The following is a 20,978-nucleotide window of genomic DNA, read 5'->3' as shown; positions in this document are numbered from 1 at the left end:
TTTTTTTTTTTTGAGACGGAGTCCCGCTCTGTTGCCCAGACTGGAGTGCAGTGGCGCGATCTCAGCTCACTGCAAGCTCCGCCTCCCAGGTTCACACCATTCTCCTGCCTCAGTCTCCAGAGTAGCTGGGACTACAGGTGCCCGCCACCATGCCCGGCTAATTTATTTTTGCATTTTTAGTAGAGACGGTTTCACGGTGTTAGCCAGGATGGTCTCGATCTCCCGACCTCGTGCTCTGCCCGCCTTGGCCTCCCAAAGTGCTGGGATTACAGACGTGAGCCACCACACCCGGCCTTTTTTTTTTTTTTAAAGCAAATTCTCCCAGACCCTGATTGAGTCAGTTTTGGTAGTTTTTTTTTTTCTTGGAATTTGTCCATTCCATCTAGATTATGTAAATGACATACATTTGTTCATAATATTCCCTTATAATCTTTTATTTCTGTAAGGTCAATAGTAATATCCCTGCTTTTATTCTTGTATTATAGTTAGTCTAGCTAAAGGCTTGTCAAATGTGGTTGATCTTTTCAAAGAACCTTTTGGTTTCACTGATTTTCTCTATCATTTTTCTATTCCAAACTACTTTTCTGAAATCTATTAAATCTATTTTTCCTCTGAAATCTATTAAAAGTGCAGAGAGTTAGTAAACTCACCTGATCCAAGAAATTTGTGAAGTTTATGAATCCAAGTTAGCCCAACACTATGTACACCAGCTTCATGAGTACAGTGATATCTTGAAGGACACTTGGGATCTGCAAATGGAATGATTAATGATACAAAGGTAGCCACTGGATAACTAAAAAAATTTACCTCAAATTTGTTGGCTACCCCACAGTAGCCTACAAATGCATTTGTTGATGGAAGGCTTTTTATAAAAGACTTTCATATTGTTAGAGGTTTTGCAATTTTAAAATTTGAATTCAAATTTCAAATATATTTTAAGTACAGATATACCTCAGAGATACTGTGGGTTTGGTTCCAGACCATTGCAATAAAGCGAATACAGAAATAAAGTGAGTCACACAAATCTTTTGGTCTCCCAGTACATAAGAAAGTTATGTTTACACTATGCAGAAAGTTATGTTTATACTAGTAGGTATTCAATAGCATTACGTCAAAAAATATGTACATACCTCAACCATTTTTTAATTGCTAAAAAATGCTGACACAGAGACACAGTGAGCACATGCTGTTTGAAAAATGGTGCTGATAGACTTGCTTGATGCAGGGTTGCCAAATCTTTCATTTGTAAAAAAAAAAAAAAACAAAAAAACCACTATCTGTGAACCACGATAAAATGAGGAGGTATGCCTATGTTTTAAAAAGCATAAAAAATGGCTGGGTGTGGTGGCTCACGTCTGTAATCCCAGCACTTTGGGAGGCCAAGATGGGTGGATCACAAGGTCAGGAGTTTGAGACCAGCCTGATCAACATGGTGAAAACCTGTCTCTACTAAAAATACAAAAATTAGCCGGGCGTGGTGGCATGCACCTGTGATCCCAGCTACTTGGGAAGCTGAGGCAGGAGAATCGCTTGAACCCGGGAGGCGGAGGTTGCAGTGAGCTGAGATTGTGCCACTGCACTCCAGCATGGGCAACAGAGTGAAACTCCATCTCAAAAAAAAAAAAAAGATCAAAAACACAATCTAAATGTTATTTTCTAAATATGAGCACAATGAGGTTCACCAAAACATAAATACTTGCCGGCAAGTAGCTCATTTATGCTTTTCTCTGTGCATTTATTTAGTTCTTCAAAAGAAAATGGTGGTTAAAATAGCTCTATAGAAAACCTATGCTTGGCTGGGCGCGGTGGCTCACGCTTGTAATCCCAGCAGTTTGGGAGGCCGAGGCAGGCGGATCACGAGGTCAGGAGATCGAGACCAGGGTGAAACCCTGTCTCTACTAAAAATACAAAAAATTAGCCGGGCATGGTGGCGGGCGCCTGTAGTCCCAGCTACTGGGAGAGGCTGAGGCAGGAGAATGGCGTGAACCCGGGAGGCGGAGCTTGCAGTGAGCCGAGATTGCGCCACTGCACTCCAGCCTGGGAGACAGAGCGAGACTCCGTCTCAAAAAAAAAAAAAAAGAAAACCTATGCTTATGCTTGCATACATCAACTTAAATAAAATTGTTGAAGCAAATGCATTCCCATAGCATAGGTATCACAAAAGACTTTAACACAACGGCTCACGGAACAGTTCTATCAGTGTAGTAAGGTGTGAAATGAGAAGTGAAGTTTCGTATGTCTTCAAAATGTTGACTTACACATAGTTTTAAAGGTTATTTTCAGTTTTGGATGCTCTTTTTGTTTGACAATCATTTATAACTAAGAAGTATGAGTAGTTGTTATACAATTTTAATTAATTGCTTTTGAAACAAAAATTTCTGTACCTCCTTTGAGCCCTAGTATCAGTAAGACAATCCTGAGACTAAAAGATAAGCTATTGAATACCTATTATTACGTATAAATATTTATCTCGGTAACTCAATATTTTTATTATTAATAATAATGTTATTGGCCAGGTGTGGTGGCTCACGCCTGTAATCCCAGCCCTTTGGGAGGCCGAGGTGGGCGGATTGCCTCAGGTCAGGAGTTTAAGACCAGCCTGACCAACATGGAGAAACCCCGTCTCTACTAAAAATACAAAATTAGCCAGGCGTGGTGGCACACGCCTGCAATCCCAGCTACTCGGGAGGCTGAGGCAGGAGAATCGCTTGAACCGGGAGGTGGAGGTTGCGGTGAGCCGAGATTGCACCACTGCACTCCAGCCTAGGCAACAAGAGCGAAACTCCATCTCAAAAAACAAACAAAATAATAACGTTATTAAACTAAAACAAAATACAGAAATAAGGTATATATTAAAGCTGATAAAATGGCAACAATAACCCATAAACCCCCTAAATTAAATTTTCCTTTAACAGTCTCACTTTGTGGTTAGTGACTTTATCATAAATTAATGTTCTAAAGCTGATATATTATTTCTGTCTTATATATTGAGGTTCCATAAAACATCTTAGAAAACAGCATTCTGCTGGCCGGGCGCGGTGGCTCACGCTTGTAATCCCAGCACTTTGGGAGGCCGAGGCGGGCGGATCACGAGGTCAGGAGATCGAGACCACGGTGAAACCCTGTCTCTACTAAAAATACAAAAAAAATTAGCCAGGCGTGGTGGCGGGCGCCTGCAGTCCCAGCTACTCGGAGAGGCTGAGGCAGGAGAATGGCGTGAACCCGGGAGGCGGAGCTTGTAGTGAGCCGAGATCGCGCCACTGCACTCCAGCCTGGGTGACAGAGCGAGACTCCGTCTCAAAAAAACAGCATTCTGCTATAAAAAGTTTAAAAAACCCTCATCTATGGGAATCATCTGTTTGCATAATCAAAATATTGAAAATTTTCTTTTCATTTGCCTACATTTTAAGACTTAAGGCTAAAATCATCTCATTAAATCTCACATTGTTAAAATGGCTTTTCAAAACCTGTAGTGCTAAAATCAACAGAAAAGTCTTAATACTGGGGTGTAAAACAAATTGATTACTAAAAAGAGCCAACATTTACTTAACAGGAAATTTGTTAGACACCACCCTATGTTATACTGTAGCCATTTCACTTTGTCACTAAGGAATCTGGTGTGCCTCAGTGATTATAATATGCCTTGTTCAGCACAATTAGGAACGAGTCAAAAATTTCTTAGTTTCACATATGAAAATGTTACTCTCATTAGAAGAACCAAGAAAAGGCTGGGCATGGTGGCTTATGCCTAAAATCCCAGCACTGTGGGAGGCCAAGGTGGACAGATAAGGAGTTCAAGACCAGCCTGACCAACAATGGTGAAACCCCATCTGTACTAAAAATACAAAAATTAGCTAGGCCTGGTCGCGCATGACTGTAATCCCAGCTATTTGGGAGGCTGAGGCAGGAGAATCGCTTGAACCCAGGGGGCGGAGGTTGAAGTGAGCCGAGATCTTGCCATTACACTCCAGCTTGGGCAACAGGAGCAAAACTCCATCTCAAAAAAACAAAAAACAAAAAACAAACCCAAGAACAAAATGTCCACGTCTACACTTAAGATTTTCCAAAGATATATGTATCTATATGAGGAAACCAATTAGTTTATGTCACTTTACTTCATTTGGTCTGTTTCCTCATCTATAAAATTCTTAGACAATATAGATCTCAAAATACCTTAATTAGACAAACCCAATGTACACTCTTTGCTGATTTGTTATGTAAGGAATTCGCCCCCTTAAATGTTTTGGCTATACTTTAGCACAGAGTTGAGGCCTTTATTACCAAAACTAGGCAAACTGGTTAACAAGAACTGTAAGGAGAGTAGGTCAAACTGCTACAAGATTGAAATCCTCCTATGTTGCAGTGAATGACACGGTTTCATTCTTTTTTAAAGCCAAATAGGGCTAGGCATGGTGGTTCACACCTGTGGACCAGCACTTTGACAGGCTGAGGCGGAAGGATCACTTGAGCTCAGGAGTTTGAGCTTGGACGACACGGCAAAATCCCGTATCTACCAAAAATACAAAAATTAGGCGTGGTGGTGCACACCTGTAGTCCCAGCTACTCCAGAGGCTGAGGTGAGAGGATTGCTTGAGCATGTGAGAAGCAGTGAGCCAAGATCACGCCACTGCACTCCAGCCTAGATTACACAGAGAGATCATATCACACATACACGCACAAAAGCCAAATGGTATTCCACTGTGTATATAATACCACATTTTAAAAATCCATTTGGGGCTGGGCGCATGGTGGCTCACATCTGTTATCCCAGCACTTTTGGAAGGCCGAGGCAGATGGACTGCTTGAGGCCAGGAGTTTGAGACCAGCCTGGCCAACATGGTGAAATCCCACCTCTACTAAAAATACAAAAATTGCCAGGCGCAGTGGCTCACGCCTGGAATCCCAGCACTTTGTGAGGTCGAGGTGGGCGCATCACAAGGTCAGGAGTTCGATACCAGCCTGGCCAATATGGTGAGACCCCCATCTCTACTAAAAATACAAAAATTAGCAGGGCGTGGTGGCATATGCCTGTAGTCCCAGCTACTAGGGCGGCTAAGGCAGAAGAAGTGCTTGGAACTCAGGAGGTGGAGGTTGCAGTGAGCTGAGATCACGCCACTGCACTTCAGCCTGGGCAACAGAGCGAGACTCTGTCTCAAAATAAATGAATAAATAATACAAAAATTAGCCAGGCGTGGTGGTGGGTACCTGTAATCCAGCTACTTGGGAGGCTGAGGCAAAATAATCGCTTGAACCTGAGAGGTGGAGGTTGCAGTGAGTCGAGATTGCGCCACTAGACTCCAGCCTGGGTGACAGAGCCAGACACCATCTCAACAACAACAACAACAAAATCCATTTGGTCTGTTGATGGACACAGGTTGATTCAGCATCTTAGCTGTTGTGAATAACACTGCAATAGGCATGGGAGTGCAGGTATCTCTTCAACCTATTATTTCCTTTCCTTTTGACATACCCAGTAGTGGAACTACTGAATAACATGGTAGTTCTACTTTTGATAGGACCAGGAAAAATTCACTATTAGGAATCTGGTGATCTGGACCAAAGACCACTATTTCAAAACTTGGGAAATTTGCTCAGTCTGCCTTAGACAAAAAGTGTACTATAGTGACTAAAAGGCTAAAAACACCCAGTCAACTTTTTAAAGGCTGGAACCACAGAACAAATACATTACATAGGAACAGTCTATGATAGTCTTAGTATAAAAATTATGGGAAAAAAGCACTACATTTATTGAAGAGCTTACCTCTATGAAGTTTGATTGGACAAGAAAAGTCAGAATCAAAAGGGTCATCCTCTCCAGATGCCAGTTTCAAAGCAAGCTCCAACTCAACACATTCAAACACATACAGAGAAGGAATGAGGTCAATCCTGGAATCCCAGGACTTTTCTGACTGTAAAAAAAAGTGTTGTAATTTTGATCTTGCATGTTAATTTGAAAATGTACACAATTAAAAACAGGCAAAAAGCTGGGTCAGGGCTGGGTGCGGCTGTTCATGCCTGTAATCCCAGCATTTTGGGAGGCCGAATCAGGTGGATCATCTGAGGTCAGGAGTTTGAGACCAGCCTGGCCAACATACTGAAACCCTGTCTCTACTAAAAATACAAAAAATCAGCCGGGCGTGGTGGTGGGTGCCTGTAATCCCAGCTACTGGGGAGGCTGAGGCAAGAGAATTGCTTGAACTCAGGAGGCAGAGGTTGCAGTGAGCTGAGATCATGACACTGCACTCCAGCCTGGGCACCAAGAGTGAAACTCCATCTCAAAAAAATAATAATAATAAAAAAAATTTAAAAAAAAAAGCTGGGTCAAACAGCACTTTCAAATTCTTAATTCCACCTCTATCCTAACAGTGCACTGTTATTCTGAAGACAAAACGTCTCTCTTCCTTAAGGAAGATGTTTGTGAAAAAAGCCAATTCAGTGATTCCAAGGCTCTTTGTATCTGTCCCTGAAGATTGCAGTATAGACCAGAAAGTAACATGCAGACTGGTGGACCAAGTAAGTTGGGCAACCTTCTAACTTCTTTCCACTTAGATTGCTAAGTGTGCTTCAGCTACTTTTTTAACTGTTTAATTTCCAAAACATCAGAAGTTCCATAAATAAGTTAAAATCCCTTCTCAGATATTAAGCATTCATATTGGGTCAGGAACTATGCCAGGTGTTGAAGATACAAACACCCACAGCAGCCTGCACTTACCGTGTGGTCATCTTCTTCTTCCCCTTCTAGCACGACACAGTGATACAGCATTCCTGATTCAGTAGCGATCACTAAGATATTGGGGACACAGGGTAAGCAGAGTATAGCACACGCATCATAACCATAGTTATCTTCAGCCGCAGGATGCATGGGCAATGGACCCAACAGCTTTCCAGTATTTCCAGGGCTAAAGAAGGAGTAAAAACATATTTGGGAAATGTTGACAATAAGCACGCTCATCCCATAAAACCATTCCAGCTATCATACCCTCATTATAAATGTAGTATATTTCCAATACTCCATCTTCTCGCTTTCCCACTCAGATTCCACCACCAGAGATAATTTTGCCCTAGCGGACAATGGCAATGTCTGAAGACATTTTGGCTTGTTGCAACTGGTTGTCACAATGTGGGGGGAGGTATTAGCATCTAGTGGTTAGAAGATAGATAGAGGCCGCTAAACATTCCCCCATAGCATAGCACCTCTAAAACAAGCAATAATTCAGACCAAAATGTCAATAGTACAAAGGTTGAAAACCCTTGCCCTAAATTTACTATGGTTTATGCTTTCACCACTCCACTGAAGCTACTGTGGCAAAGGTCACCTGTGAGATTTGCTAAATCCAAAATGCACTTAACCTTCTGCTGCAGTTATCACTGGTTAACAATTACTGCTACTCAATATCCTTAACAGCTGTAACAATTCTTTCTTGTAGTTCTCTCTTCCTACTTTTTTTTTTTTTTTTTTAAACGGAGTCTCGCTCTGTCGCCCAGGCTGGAGTGCAGTGGCACGATCTCGGCTCACTGCAAGCTCCGCCTCCTGGGTTCACGCCATTCTCCTGCCTCAGCCTCTCCGAGTGGCTGGGACTACAGGCGCCTGCCACCACGCCCGGCTAATTTTTTGTATTTTTAGTAGAGACGGGGTTTCACCGTGGTCTCGATCTCCTGACCTCGTGATCCGCCTGCCTCGGCCTCCCAAAGTGCTGGGATTACAAGCGTGAGCCACCGCGCCCGGCCCCTACCTCTTTAAATGCAATTTTCTAATGTCCTTTTCTAATTTCTGTCTCTTAAATACTGGTGTTCTCCAGGATTCTGTTGTATGCTTTGACTTTTTTCAAAATACACACTTAAATGAGAGCCTATTGAACTATGCCTCGTTTTAACTACCATCTATATTCCAAGACTACCAAATCCTTTCTTCTAAAATGTAGCTTCTCTTCAAGGCTTTGGATCCCCATATTAAATCTGATTTGACAAATACTTATTATTGAGTGTTAGATATACTCCCAGTGAATGATGGTTTAGTTGATGAGGCAGACATTTAACCAGAATTACTATACCATGCGATAAGTGCAACAACAGAAGGGTTTATGGTGTACAAAGGAATGACAAAAAGATACAAAGATAATGAAGAAAGCTATCACAAATAAATAAGAAAAACAGAGAAAGAATGATTTCTGGGAAGGGGGTTGTTGAGCATTCCAAGCTAGAGATCAGTTTATGCAAAGTCCTGGAAACATGAAAGACAAGGAACTATTTCTATTGATTTTGTGATTAAAATTTTTTGGAAGTACAAAATCTTTTGGAAGAACAAGAAAACGTATTTAGTACGATGGGAGGCAAAGTACAAGGTCGAAGGCAACGGCAAAATAGCTAGACAGACATCCAGGACTGGCTTATGAAGTACACAGTCTCGTGTGCTATGTTAAATATTCGAAATCTATCTGCCGGGTAACAGTATATCACTAGAGGTTTAAATCAAGTGATGGAGCTTCACTTTACAAATCAGTCCTTAGGGAGGAAGACATGGAAGGGTCCAAAATGGGATTTGGGGAAACTATTCAAGAAAATAACCCAGGCAGATGGTGAAGTAGGCAGATGGTGAAGTAGGCAGATGATGCAGTTCTGAAGCAGGGACAGAGGAATGCAGAGAAGGGTGTATAACCAGGGGTGTCCAATCTTTTGGCTTCCCTAGGCCACACTGGAAGAATTGTTTTGGGCCACACAGAAAATACACTAACAATAGGTGATGAGCTTTAAAAAAAAAAAGAAAAGAAAAGAAAATCGCAAACAAATCTCATAATGTTCTAAGAAACTTTACGATTTTGTGTTGGGCTGCATTCAAGGCTGTCCTGGGCTGCACGCAGCCCATGGGTTGGACAAGCTTGGTGTATACTTCCGAAAAATTTTAATCACAAAATCAATAGAAATTTGGGACTGATGAAATGCAAGGATGAAGAAAACTTTTGGGTTTTGGGCTAAGGTTACTAGGCAGATCATGGTTTGGACAAATGAGGGCTCAGCAGTAAGAGGAGAAAGGGTAAGGGAAGGTACTAATGTTACCACAAAATCCTCCTGAGATCATGTGTGAAAGGCAGAGAACATTTCTGCCAAGGAGAATGCACTCAATAGCGAATCCTCACCATTCTGTAACCTACCGAGCTCTTTCATCTTTCTCATCTTTATGGTTTTGCATACTCTAGTCTCTCTCCTGTACCCACTTCCGATTCTGTCTAGTGAATCCTTCAAGTTCAAGCTTTTGTAATAGCATTTCCTTAAAGTCTTCCAAGATCAGCAGGCCTACTCATTTACTCCATCACAGTCCTGAAGAACCTGGTGATGCCCTGAGCACATGACACTGTACTATAGTTACTGGTTTAGTTGTATGCCCTTCTGGTAGGTAAGGAACCACAGGCAGGAACCTTGCCTTCAATCTTGTATTTCCATCTTCTGCCAGAGTGGGCCCTGAATAAGTAAGTATCTGTTAAGTCGATTTACAAGCGAATAAACTCTAATGCTCAGCCCTTAGCTTTATGCCTCTGCAGTTTTCCCTCAAATTCTTATCCTGTATAGACTCTCTCACCATGACAGATGATTCTCATACCTCTATTTTAATTCTTGTCTCTCATCATCCTGTATTTCCAACTGTCCATGGAATATTTCCATTTTATTGGTCCAATACTATCTTACACTGATTTATTTAGAAATAAATCTTCTCCCCCAATTAGCTGCCTTTACTGACCTGTTTCTGTTCATGGCACACTCCCTTATCCAAACAGTAACTAAGTCTTATTTATCCTTCCTTTGTTGTTATCTACTGTGTTTCATTTTTCCCTCTGTTCTATTACCACCCAAGTTCAAACTCTCAGAAATTATAAGCTCAATTTTGCAAAAGCTTCTTTAAAAGTCTCTGTCCCAGTCCCTTCCCTAACCAATTGTTTTGTCCTTCTGCTCAGAAACCATCACTGGCTTCCTACTACCTTATTCCTACAGAAAAAAACCCACACTCACTCTTTAACGAGGTATTTTTAATGCCAGCAAATTTTCTCGGGAGAGATACTCTAGCTTTATCACTTAATGCTCCCTACATGAATCCTCAGCTCTAGCCTAGAATGTCTAATAAATTAAGCTTGAATGACACTTGCACTTGCTTATTTTCAGACTCTATGCTGCCCTTGACAGAAATGGTCTCACCCTTCCTTGATACTTCATTTAATCCTGAATGAGACCTTTAAGTCACACGACATCACTCCTTCTCTACGAAAATTTCCTTAACCTCCCAGTCAGAATGATCTCTCCTTCCTCTGGGTTCTTACTGTCTGTGCACCAATACTGTGGTATGGATAGTATTTTTTCATGTGTATGTATCTTTCTCCCCACAACTGGGACATAAGATACCAGATTACCACGCCTATGTGGTGTCTTGTTCATATAAGATAAACAATAAGCACTTGTTCAGATAACTAGAATTTGTGAACACAAATCCAGGCCTATCATAAGTGATTATCCAAGAATTCTATAGAACTTACCCAAATAATATGAAGAAATGAAAGGCCAAATGACCTGTACTAACTCTTTCTCAAAAATACGCAAACCAAGCACCTGAAGGCTGCAACATTTCCACAGACTCAAAAACATGGCTCCGAAGTCCAGCCTCAACGATCTCTACTGGAGCCCAAACTGAGTTTTCATTTCAGGTGGGTGAGCACCTCGACTTACCTATGTAACAGACTGATGTACGTCAGGAAAGTCTCTCCATTCTCATATAAGATGTACAGTGGGTATGCCACTACTTCATCTTTGCCTTTTTGTCCAAACAGAGTCTTTGGGACTGCTGCCAACGGCCCGAAGTCAAATGCAACTGCTGTCTCTCCTAGAGATGCGGTATATGCCCTTCTGGAAAGAGATGTGAAAACCAACTTGTTAAAAACAAAAACAACAAAAAGTAAAAAGAAAAACAAAACAAAACAAAAACACAAAATGTCTAATAACAGGAGGTGGGTACGTATGGAATTTGTAGGCAATGGACTGAAAAGACAAAAAATGATTATGAAGAATGTTAACATTTAAAAATTCTCAGCTGGGTGCGGAGGCTCACGCCTGTAATTCCAGCAATTTGGGAGGCCGAGGCGGGTGGATCACCTGAGGTCAGGAGTTTGAGACCAGCCTGGCCAACATGGTGAAACCCCGTCTCCACTAAAAATACAAAAATTAGTTGGGCGTGGTGGCAGGTGCCTGTAATCCCAGCTACTTGGGAGGCTGAGGCAGGAGGATTGCTTGAACCTGGGAGGCAGAGGTTGCAGTGAGCCGAGACTGTGCCATTTGCACTCCAGCCTGGGCACAAGAGCAAAACTCCGTCTCAAAAAAAAAAAAAAAAAAAAATTCTCATGAAATTAAGTGAAAAAAGCTGGCCATAAAATTATTTGGTTCTACTCTCATCTTAAATAAATACACAGATATACAAATAGCAAAAATTTATTATATACATACACACACATAAATGCAAAAAGGAAACAGGAAAACACATGAAAACGTCAACAGTTGTCTCTGAGCAGCAGGATCTGTAAGTTCTACAAATACTTGCAAAGCACCTACTCTGTGCCAGGTACGTTTCTAGGGTCTGGGAATACGTCAGTGAATTAAACAAATGCCCTGCCCTCTAGAGAGAGACATACCATAAAAAGAGAAGAAATAAAGATGGAACATAAACTCAGAAAATATCATGAAGAAAAATAAAGTAGGGTAAGAGGGTATTGATGGAGGTGCTACTTTAGACTACCTGGTATAGGAAAGACTCTGATAAGATATTTGAGCAAAGATCTGAAGGAAGTAAGAAAGCAAGTCTATGGTTAACTAGGGAAGGAGCAGTTGAGGTGGAGACCAAATGCTCTAAGGTAGAAGTGCTTAATGTCTGTGCAATGGCAAGGAGGCCAAGGTGCCTGGAGCCCAGTAGAGCCAGGGCACAGAGGGAGGAATGAAGCTGGAAAGGCAATCAGGTGGCATACCTGTGGACCCTTTATAGGTAAAGACTCTGGGAAATTAATGGGGTATGGAGAGCAGAGAAGTAGAATGATCTGATTAAACTGTAGATTAAAGTAGAATGATCTGATTAAACTGTAGATTAAAGTAGAATGATCTGATTAAACTTTGGCTGCTGTATTGAAACAGACTATAGCTATAGGAGATTACAAAAGATTTTCATTTTCTTCTTAATACTTTGATCTATTTTTCTCAATTTTCTACAGCAAATATACATTACATGTATATCAAGAAGGCAAATCATAAAACCACGGTTTTTATATTTTAAAATTTAGTGTATTCAGGAAGATTCTAGTTCAATACAAAGTTAATAAATATGGTTAAAATGAAATCACAATTTCACATAGTTGACAGAGCAAACATCAATGCAAGGTATTATCTTAGTTTCTTTATCACATACAAAGGTGATAAACGAATGGTGGCTCAGGCCTGTAATTCCAGCACTTTGTGAGGCTGAGACCAACAGGATCACTTGAGCCCAGGAGTTCCAGACCAGCCTGGCTAACACGACGAAACCCTGTTTCTACTAAAAATACACTTACTTCTCACATTACCAAAAGCATGCTAGTCACCTCTGAAAAACCTTGCAACCTGTTAAAATTGCATTTATAATCCCAATAAGCTAATTAAAAAACCATTTCATGACTCAAATAAAAACTTACCCTTTATTGAGTACTAGACTTTCCTCTTCGGCTTCTGAAAGTATAATCACCTTAGTGGGTGTCTGGGGCTCACGTAGTGAGTAAATTCTAGCAACCAAAAGAGAAGAAAACCAGCACTTAAAATTCTCTTTTCGTTTCCCAAAACTGCACTTTCCTCTCCATCTAGTCAGTTCTCGAGAATTTTCTACCACTCATCACAACTATTTCTTTGCAAAAATCTTGCTGTTGCGAAGTAGTCTACTTCATTTATTCTTTAACTGCATGAGGGAGTTTCACTGGGGCCTGAAGAAATGTTCTCTATCCTTACCAATACCCTTTAACAGCCTATTCTATACCATCGCACCTCTGTCACTTACGTCCTGAGCCCTTAGCTATACTCGCCTTGTCCAGTCATCTCACTATTGCCCCTAAGCTTGCCAGTTTTCCTTCAACTACACACCTCTATCTCTGTCTATTAGACACCAAATCCCACCAGAAAAAGAACCATATCTTATTCTTTATATGCCAACTGGCTGACAGAGTGAGTGATATTTAGCCTGCAAATCTATTTATGTGTTTGTTACATAAAAACCCAATATCGGCCAGGCACGGTGGCTCACACCTGTAATCCTAGCACTTTGGGAGGCTGAGGTGGGTGGATCACTTGAGGCCAGGAGTTCGTGACCAGCCTGGCCAACATGATGAAACCCCGTCTCTACTAAAAATACAAAAATTATTTGGGTGTGGTGGCACACACCTGTAATCCCAGCTACTCGGGAGGCTGAGGCAGGAGAGAGTCAAGATCACGCCACTGCACTCCAGCTTGGGAGACAGAGCGAGACTCCATTTCGGAAAAAAAAAAAAAACCAAACAAACCCAATATCATATCATCTCTATTTTCATGGGAAAGTATAATACTGAATTTTTTAAACTAAAATTATTTTAATTTAAAGTAACCTACATTTCACAGCATATAAGGCTATCGTGAAAGAGGGAATTTTCAAAAGGCCAGTAATGTCATTTTATAAATCCAATGTCCCTTATAATCACTTATTTTGTCTGACGCCACTAAGAATTTTTAAACTTGGTTTCTTCCAATATCAATAAAATGCCACATTAAGTATTTAATAAATGTTTTTAATGATAATTTGATCCATTTGAATACACATTTATTACGGTCTTCCTAGGTTCCTACAAGCGTTACTAACTTCAAAATACACATAAATACTAGACAATAATGTTGTACTGGGGAACAGTGAAAGAAAAAGAAGGTGCAACAAGGCATTCGGTGAAAATTTCCTTTTGCTCTGAAATTGCCTAAAAGCTCCAAAGCTTAGGAAAACAGAAGTGTTAAGTACCACGTATTTTAAAAAAGAACCTTCAATATTTGGGGCCAGATACTTCCTTTGGGGCTTAAGAACTGTACCTATGCTATCTTCCCACCATCTCCTTTTCCATCATAGCATATAAAAGGAAAACTAAGAAGAGAGGATGTCAAAGATTCCTTAGAAGTACAGTATAATGTTTGTAATAGAAAGATTTTCCCTCTCCTCTTTCTCTACCCTGAACTCCAAAGCCAAATGGGTGGACAGGGAAGGCTCTAGGAAACAGCCAGATGTGGAGGAACCTGTAATAAGGGAGATTGGTGCATTTCCTAGCTGAATGTCCCTTAGTCACTTAGTAGCTGTCTCAGTTATAAGATCGAAAAAACATAGCAATAATAGCAATACACACATATCACGTTCAGTACCATCTACAGTTTCAGGCATTCACTGGGGGGTCTTGGAACATACACCCTGCAGATAAGGTATACTGTACCCCATCTTGAGAGAGGATTCAGGGCATGGAGAACTGACAGGAGCCAATGGGAGCTAGAGCTCCTCAGTGATGGGGGGAGCTGGAAGTTCAACACTGCCCTCCAACACACACACACACACACACACACACACACACACACACACACACAATCTATGCAGAGACTACCACATCAACAGAGTTCACTAGTGACAGATGGAACGAGATTAAAACAAGATCAGGCATACTTCCCCATCACTCATAGGCTACCAGTTCAGTAAGATCTCTGCCTCACCTATCCCACTCCCCTACCCGACACTGAAGGAGTTAGATTTGGAGGAAGGAGGAGGCAGCCCATTCCTTACACTTCATCCTATGCTCCAAAGTGCTGGGATAAGAGGAAGAGTGAAAGAGCAGACCGCACACTCTGCAATCACTTCTGATCCCACAAAACACAGGTCTGACCTACAAAAGGGCCAGGACATAGTTGTGAAATAGATTTGAGATCAAATAGTTTTTACATTTTTATTTTCTTTAGACAGGGTTTCACTCTGTCACCCAGGGTGGAGTGCAGTGGTATGATCATGGCTCACTGCAGCCTCAAACTCCTGGGCTCAAGCAATCTTCCTACCTCAGTCTCCTGAGTAGCCGGGACTACCAGCACATGCCATTATGCCCAGCTAATTTTTTTGCAGAGACAGGATCTCACTGTATTGCCCACATTGGTCTTGAATATAGGGGCTCAAGTGATCCTCCCACCTTGGCCTCCCAAAGTGCTGGGATTACAGGTGTGAGCCACTGCAACTGGCCAAGATGAGTTTTAAACTGGACACACTGTTTCATAACTAGAAGTAACGAGAAAGCTATGGGGATCTGTATAAGACACCATTAAGGGGGGTGTCATTCAGCAGTGAAGGAAGATTTAGTAGAGCACAGTTAAAAGCAGTGATTACGAAAAATAAAACTGAAGGTAACTGTACCTCTGCTGAGTCCTCCCAATAACTTTTTACGTAAGGCCGATCCAGAAAGTTAGCTGATAATACAGTAGAAATCTATGTAGCATTAGGGCATTTAATCATAGAGTGCAAAGCTTGGAAGGGGCTTTAGAAACTATTGAATCAAACCTGCTCAACTTAAAAGATTGGAAACTGAGCCCCCCCAACCCCTAAAAAGCTCAAGATCTCAAAGATAACAGAAAAGGAGGTGGGACAAGAATTCCAATCTCTCAATTTACACTTACATTCTCTTTCCTTTATGCTACATTATTACCAAAAGGGTGACCTGATGAAAGAGTTTTGGAAAGATTATTCTAATGTGTCAGATTAGGAAAGGAGATACCTGGAGGGAGGAAGACTAGTTGAGAAGGAATAGTGGTAAGTTAGAGCAGTTAGGCAATTCTTATGATTGAGAATGGGTTACAACAGCCATCCAATAAAAGCACTGACTCATTCAATGACTCACTTCGTTCTATGTTGAGCTGTTAATTGGCAAACAGAAACAGAGCTTTCCCACTCGCAAGGCTTCAAGAGAGAGAAAAATAAAATTTACCTGATTACGTTGTCTGATGTTAACAGCACTACGTGGGGATCCAGGATTTCACTTGGATACCATGCAGCATGCTTTAGAGTTAGAGAGGTGGAACTGGTGAAAAATCTCTCAGCAACTGGAGTGGTACTAAAATAAAGACAATAATTTTCCAAAACATTTTGTACAACTTGGATGAAAATCTTCTAAAGGAACTTCTTTTTTTCTTTAAGATGGAGTTTCTCTCGTTGCCCAGGCTGGAGTGTAACGGCACAATCTCGGCTCACTGCAACCTCCGCCTCCCAGGTTTTTTTTTTTTTTTTTTTTTTTGAGACAGAGTCTCACTCTGTCGCCCAGGCTGGAGTACAGTGGCGCAACCTCGGCTCACTGCAAGCTCCGCCTCCCGGGTTCACGCCATTCTCCTGCCTCAGCCTCTCCGAGTAGCTGGGACTACAGGCGCCCGCCACCACGCCCGGCTAATTTTGTGTATTTTTTAGTAGAGACGGGGTTTCACCGTGGTCTCCATCTCCTGACCTCGTGATCCGCCTGCCTCGGCCTCCCAAAGTGCTGGGATTACAAGCGTGAGCCACCGCGCCCGGCCCGCCTCCCAGGTTTAAGTGATTCTCCTGCCTCACTCTTTCAAGTAGCTGGGATTACAGGCACCTGCCATTACGCCCAGTTAACTTTGTATTTTCAGTAGAGAGGGGGTTTCTCCAGGGGGTCAGGCTGGTCTCGAACTCCCGACCTCAGGTGATCTGCCCACCTCGGCCTCGCAAAGTCCTGGGATTATAGGCATGAGCCACTGTGCCAGGCCCTAAAGAAATTTCTATTTTAATACTCTTTGATTCTCTTTCCTTCAAATTTATTTCCCTGAAATCATGCTGAGAGGGCATTCAAGGCATCTATTCAATCAATATCAAAGAATTGAAATAAAAATATCTTCTAAATTATAGCACATTGGCTGGGTGCGATGGCTCACGTCTATCTTTGCACTTTGGGAGGCCGAGGCGGGTGGATCACCTGAGGTCAGGAGTTTGAGACCAGCCTGGCCAGCATGGTAAAACCCCGTCTCCACTAAAAATACATTAGGCAACTGTGGTGGCCCGTGCCTGTAATCCCAGTTACCCGTGAGGCTGAGGCAGAAGAATCGCTGGAACCCAGGAGGCGGAGGCCGCAGTGAGCTGAGCTCACGCCACTGCACTCCAGCCTGGGCTGAGGACGTTGCAGTGAGCCGAGACCATGCCACTGCACTCCAGCTTGGGCTACAGAGCGAGACTCTGTCTCAAAATAAATAAATAATTTATTTATTTTAATAATTTATTTAAATTATTTAAATTTTATTTATTTATTTATTTGAGATGAAGTCTCACTCTGGCCCAAGCTGGAGTGCAGTGGCATGATCTCGGCTCACTGCAAACTCTGCCTCCCAGACTTAATCAATACTTGTGCCTTAGCCTCCTGAGTGGCTGGGACTACAGGCGTGTGCCACCACACCTAGCTTATTTTTTGTATTTTAGTAGAAATGAGGTTTCACTATGTTGCCCAGGGTGGTCTCAAACTCCTGAGCTCAGGCAATCCACCCGCCTCGGCCTCCCAAAGTGCTGGGATTACAGGTGTAATCCCTGTACACGATTACACCGTGCCTGGCCTCAAATTATAGCATATTTCCTACGTATACATACATTTTAGGATGGTTTGACTTAGGATTGATACATATTTATACTGTACAAGTGTTTTCAGATATAGTATCTCATTTGATCTTTTTACTAACCCTGTAAAGAAATTACAAGGGCAGAAATTATCAATCCTATTTTTAAAATGAGGAAACAGAGATTTAGAAAGTAAACAGTTTAAGGGGACTCAACTTATAAGTTGTGGAGCTAAAAGTAGTTTCTACCTTACACAGATGATCCCCAACTTTACAATGGGTTTACCAGTACATAACCCAACATAAATTGAGGAGCTCCTTATGACTTATGATGGGGTTACCCATCATAATGTTGAAAAATCCTACGTTGAACCATCCTAAATCGGGGATCCTCTGCTGTGTTGTCAGCAATAAATGCATTTTCAACTTACACTGGGTTTATCGGGACATAACCCAATTGTAAGTTGAAAAGCATCTGTACTCTTTTACAGTAGATCTTTCAGATTCACTTTTTTGGATTTGTTGAAAAAGAAATTATATAAAAATAGGCCAGGTGTGGTGGCTCACACCTATAACCCCGGCACTTTGGGAGGCTAAGGTGGGTGGATCACTTGAGATCAGGAGTTCAAGACCAGCTTGGCCAACATGGTGAAACTCTGTCTCTACTAAAAATACAAAAATTAGCTGGGCATGGTAGCGCTTGCCTGTAATCCCAGTTACTTGGGAGGCTGAGGCAGGAGAATCGCCTGAATGCAGGAGGCAGAGCTTGCAGTGAGCCGAGATTGTGCCACTGCACTCCAGCCTGGGTGACAAGAGCAAGACTCCATCTGGAAAAAAAAAAAAAAAAAAAAAAAAAAAAAAAAAATACACACACACACACACACACACACACATATAAAATATTTATACTTCTGGCTGACAGATAATAACTGGTTTTACAAAATCTTTTTTTTTTTTTTTTTTTTGAGACGGAGTCTCGCTCTTTCACCCAGGCTGGAGTGCAGTGGCGCGATCTCGGCTCACTGCAGGCTCCGCCCCCCGGGGTTCACGCCATTCTCCTGCCTCAGCCTCCCTTGTAGCTGGGACTACAGGCGCCTGCCACCTCGCCCGGCTAATTTTTTGTATTTTTAGTAGAGACGGGGTTTCACCGTGTTAGCCAGGATGGTCTCGATCTCCTGACCTTGTGATCCGCCCGCCTCGGCCTCCCAAAGTGCTGGGATTACAGGCGTGAGCCACCGCGCCTGGCTGTTTTACAAAATCTTACTTCTACCTAATTGAAAAAATGGCCTAGCCTCCAATGAGACAGCAATGTGGTACTTTAGGCAGAATAAAAGTACAATCAATCACACATATACTATAAACACTGATAACACAGAAGCCAGTCTGCAGACCACAAGGAGTGCTCTAATGTTTTAAGAGTAGTATACTAAACATGCTTAAGAACCACTGGTCTTGAACAATTTTCTGTATATATAATAAATTATACAGATAAATAGTATACAACTTACCTACAATTCACTGTTGATTTTCCACCTTCAAATTCAGAATTCTTCCCCCATCTTTTAGGTAATTCTAATACCATAAGTCCTTTTATTCCTATAAGTGCTACATGATGTTGTGTTGGGCTTAACAAGACTTGATAGATTTCAAACAGGGGTGGATTTATGCAAAGCAATCTCTGAAAATTAAAGCAAACCAGTCAACATAGTTAATTTTAATATAAATATAGGTGGCAGTTACTTGAAATCACAGTAACACTTTAGTTTACTACAATTATAGGATAATAAAACTCTGGATAAGTACTCACACTTGTACCATTAACTCACGATTTTTTTTTTTTTTTTGAGACAGTCTTGCTCTGTCACCCAGGCTGGAGTGCAGTGGCGGCCCACTGCAGCCTTTACTGCGGGGGTTCAAGTGTCCTTCCCACCTCAGCTTCCAGAGGAGCTGGGCCTACAGGTGTGCACCACCACTCCCAGCTAATTAAAAAGGTTTTTTTGTAGAGATGGGGGTTTCGTCATGTTGCCCAGGCTGGTCTCGAACACCTGTTCCTGGCTCACAAGCTCCACCTGCCTCTACCTTGACCTCCTAAAGTGCTGATTATAGGCTAGAGCTACCACACCCAGCTTACTCATGCTTTCTTTTAACATCCAAAGTTACAACTCATGATAAGCTGCTTTCTTCCCCATCTCTAAGGTTTTGAGATTCTGGAGGAGTGAAGGTTATTGAGATAGTCACCAATATTTACTGAGAGCTTATAAATTCTGGGAACTCCAGCATTTTTGTATGCTGGACATACAAAAATAAGTAAATAGCCAGGCGTGGTGGCACATGCCTGTAGTCCCAGCTACTTCCAGGGGCTGAGGTGGGAGGATCACTCGACCCCTGACAGAAGAGGCTGCAATGAGCCGTGATCACACCACTGCACTCCAGCCTGGGCAACAGAGAAAGACCCCATTTCAAAAATAAAAAATAAAATACATTTTTAAAAAATGACAAGGGCAGACCCAGCCCCTGCCTTGGAGCTTACAGTCTAGAAAAGAAGACAGAGGCAGAGTGCCATGGCTCACGGCTGAAATGCCAGCACTTTGGGAGGCCAAGACGGGTGGATCACCTGAGGCCAGGAGTTCCAGATCAGCCTGGTTAACATGGTGAAACTCCGTCTCTACTAAAAATACAAAAAGTAGCTGGGTATGGTGGCGTGGGCCTGTAATCCTAACTACTCAAGAGGCTGAGGCAGGAGAATCGCTTGAATCCAGGAGGTGGAGGTTGCAGTTAGCTGAGATTGCACCACTGCACTCCAGCCTGGGCAACAGAGTGAGATCCTGCCTCAAAAAACCAAAAAACAAAAACGGCCGGGCGCAGTTGCTCACGCCTGTAATCCCAACACTTTGGGAGGCCGAAGCGAGCAGATCACGCAGCCTGGCCAACATGGCGAAACCCCGTCTCTACTAAAAATACAAAAATTAGTCGGGCGTGGTGGCAGATACCTGCAACCCCAGCTACTCGGGAGGCTGAGGCAAAAGAATCGCTTGAAACCGCAAGGCGGAGATTGCGGTGAGCTGAGATGGCGCCATTGCACTCCAGCCTGGGCAACAAGAGCGAAACTCCGTCTCAAAAAAAAAAAAAAAGACACAAAATAATTAATAAATAGCCGGGCGCGGTGGCTCAAGCCTGTAATCCCAGCACTTTGGGAGGCCGAGGCGGGCGGATCACGAGGTCAGGAGATCGAGACCATCCTGGCTAACACGGTGAAACCCCGTCTCTACCAAAAACACAAAAAATTAGCCGGGCGTGTTGGCAGGCGCCTGTATTCCCAGCTACTCGGGAGGCTGAGGCAG

General features: G+C 42.3%; 1 protein-coding gene across 8 annotated transcripts in view; it reads right to left on the bottom strand.

Annotated features, from left to right (window-relative positions):
• The window catches only part of NUP88 (nucleoporin 88), a 44,259-nt gene that overhangs the window by 21,221 nt on the left and 2,060 nt on the right, over positions 1 to 20,978 (bottom strand). For 4 of the 8 annotated variants that reach the window (XM_055255777.2, XM_063629589.1, XM_055255778.2 and 1 more), the window contains exons 2-8: positions 19,146 to 19,315; positions 16,014 to 16,139; positions 12,693 to 12,779; positions 10,711 to 10,887; positions 6,713 to 6,899; positions 5,762 to 5,909; positions 651 to 749 (exon numbers count right to left, since the gene is read on the bottom strand). In XM_055255777.2, coding sequence (XP_055111752.1) covers positions 651 to 749; positions 5,762 to 5,909; positions 6,713 to 6,899; positions 10,711 to 10,887; positions 12,693 to 12,779; positions 16,014 to 16,139; positions 19,146 to 19,315 — 994 coding nt within the window. The remainder of the gene's footprint in view (positions 1 to 650; positions 750 to 5,761; positions 5,910 to 6,712; positions 6,900 to 10,710; positions 10,888 to 12,692; positions 12,780 to 16,013; positions 16,140 to 19,145; positions 19,316 to 20,978) is intronic. The other 4 variants (XM_063629590.1, XM_063629586.1, XM_063629587.1 and 1 more) reach the window with 3 other exon arrangements.

The sequence above is a fragment of the Symphalangus syndactylus genome, chromosome 20, assembly GCF_028878055.3.
Source record: "Symphalangus syndactylus isolate Jambi chromosome 20, NHGRI_mSymSyn1-v2.1_pri, whole genome shotgun sequence".
NCBI lineage: Eukaryota > Metazoa > Chordata > Mammalia > Primates > Hylobatidae > Symphalangus > Symphalangus syndactylus.
The sequence above is the reverse complement of the archived record's forward strand: the minus strand, read 5'-3'. Positions and strand labels throughout refer to the sequence as shown.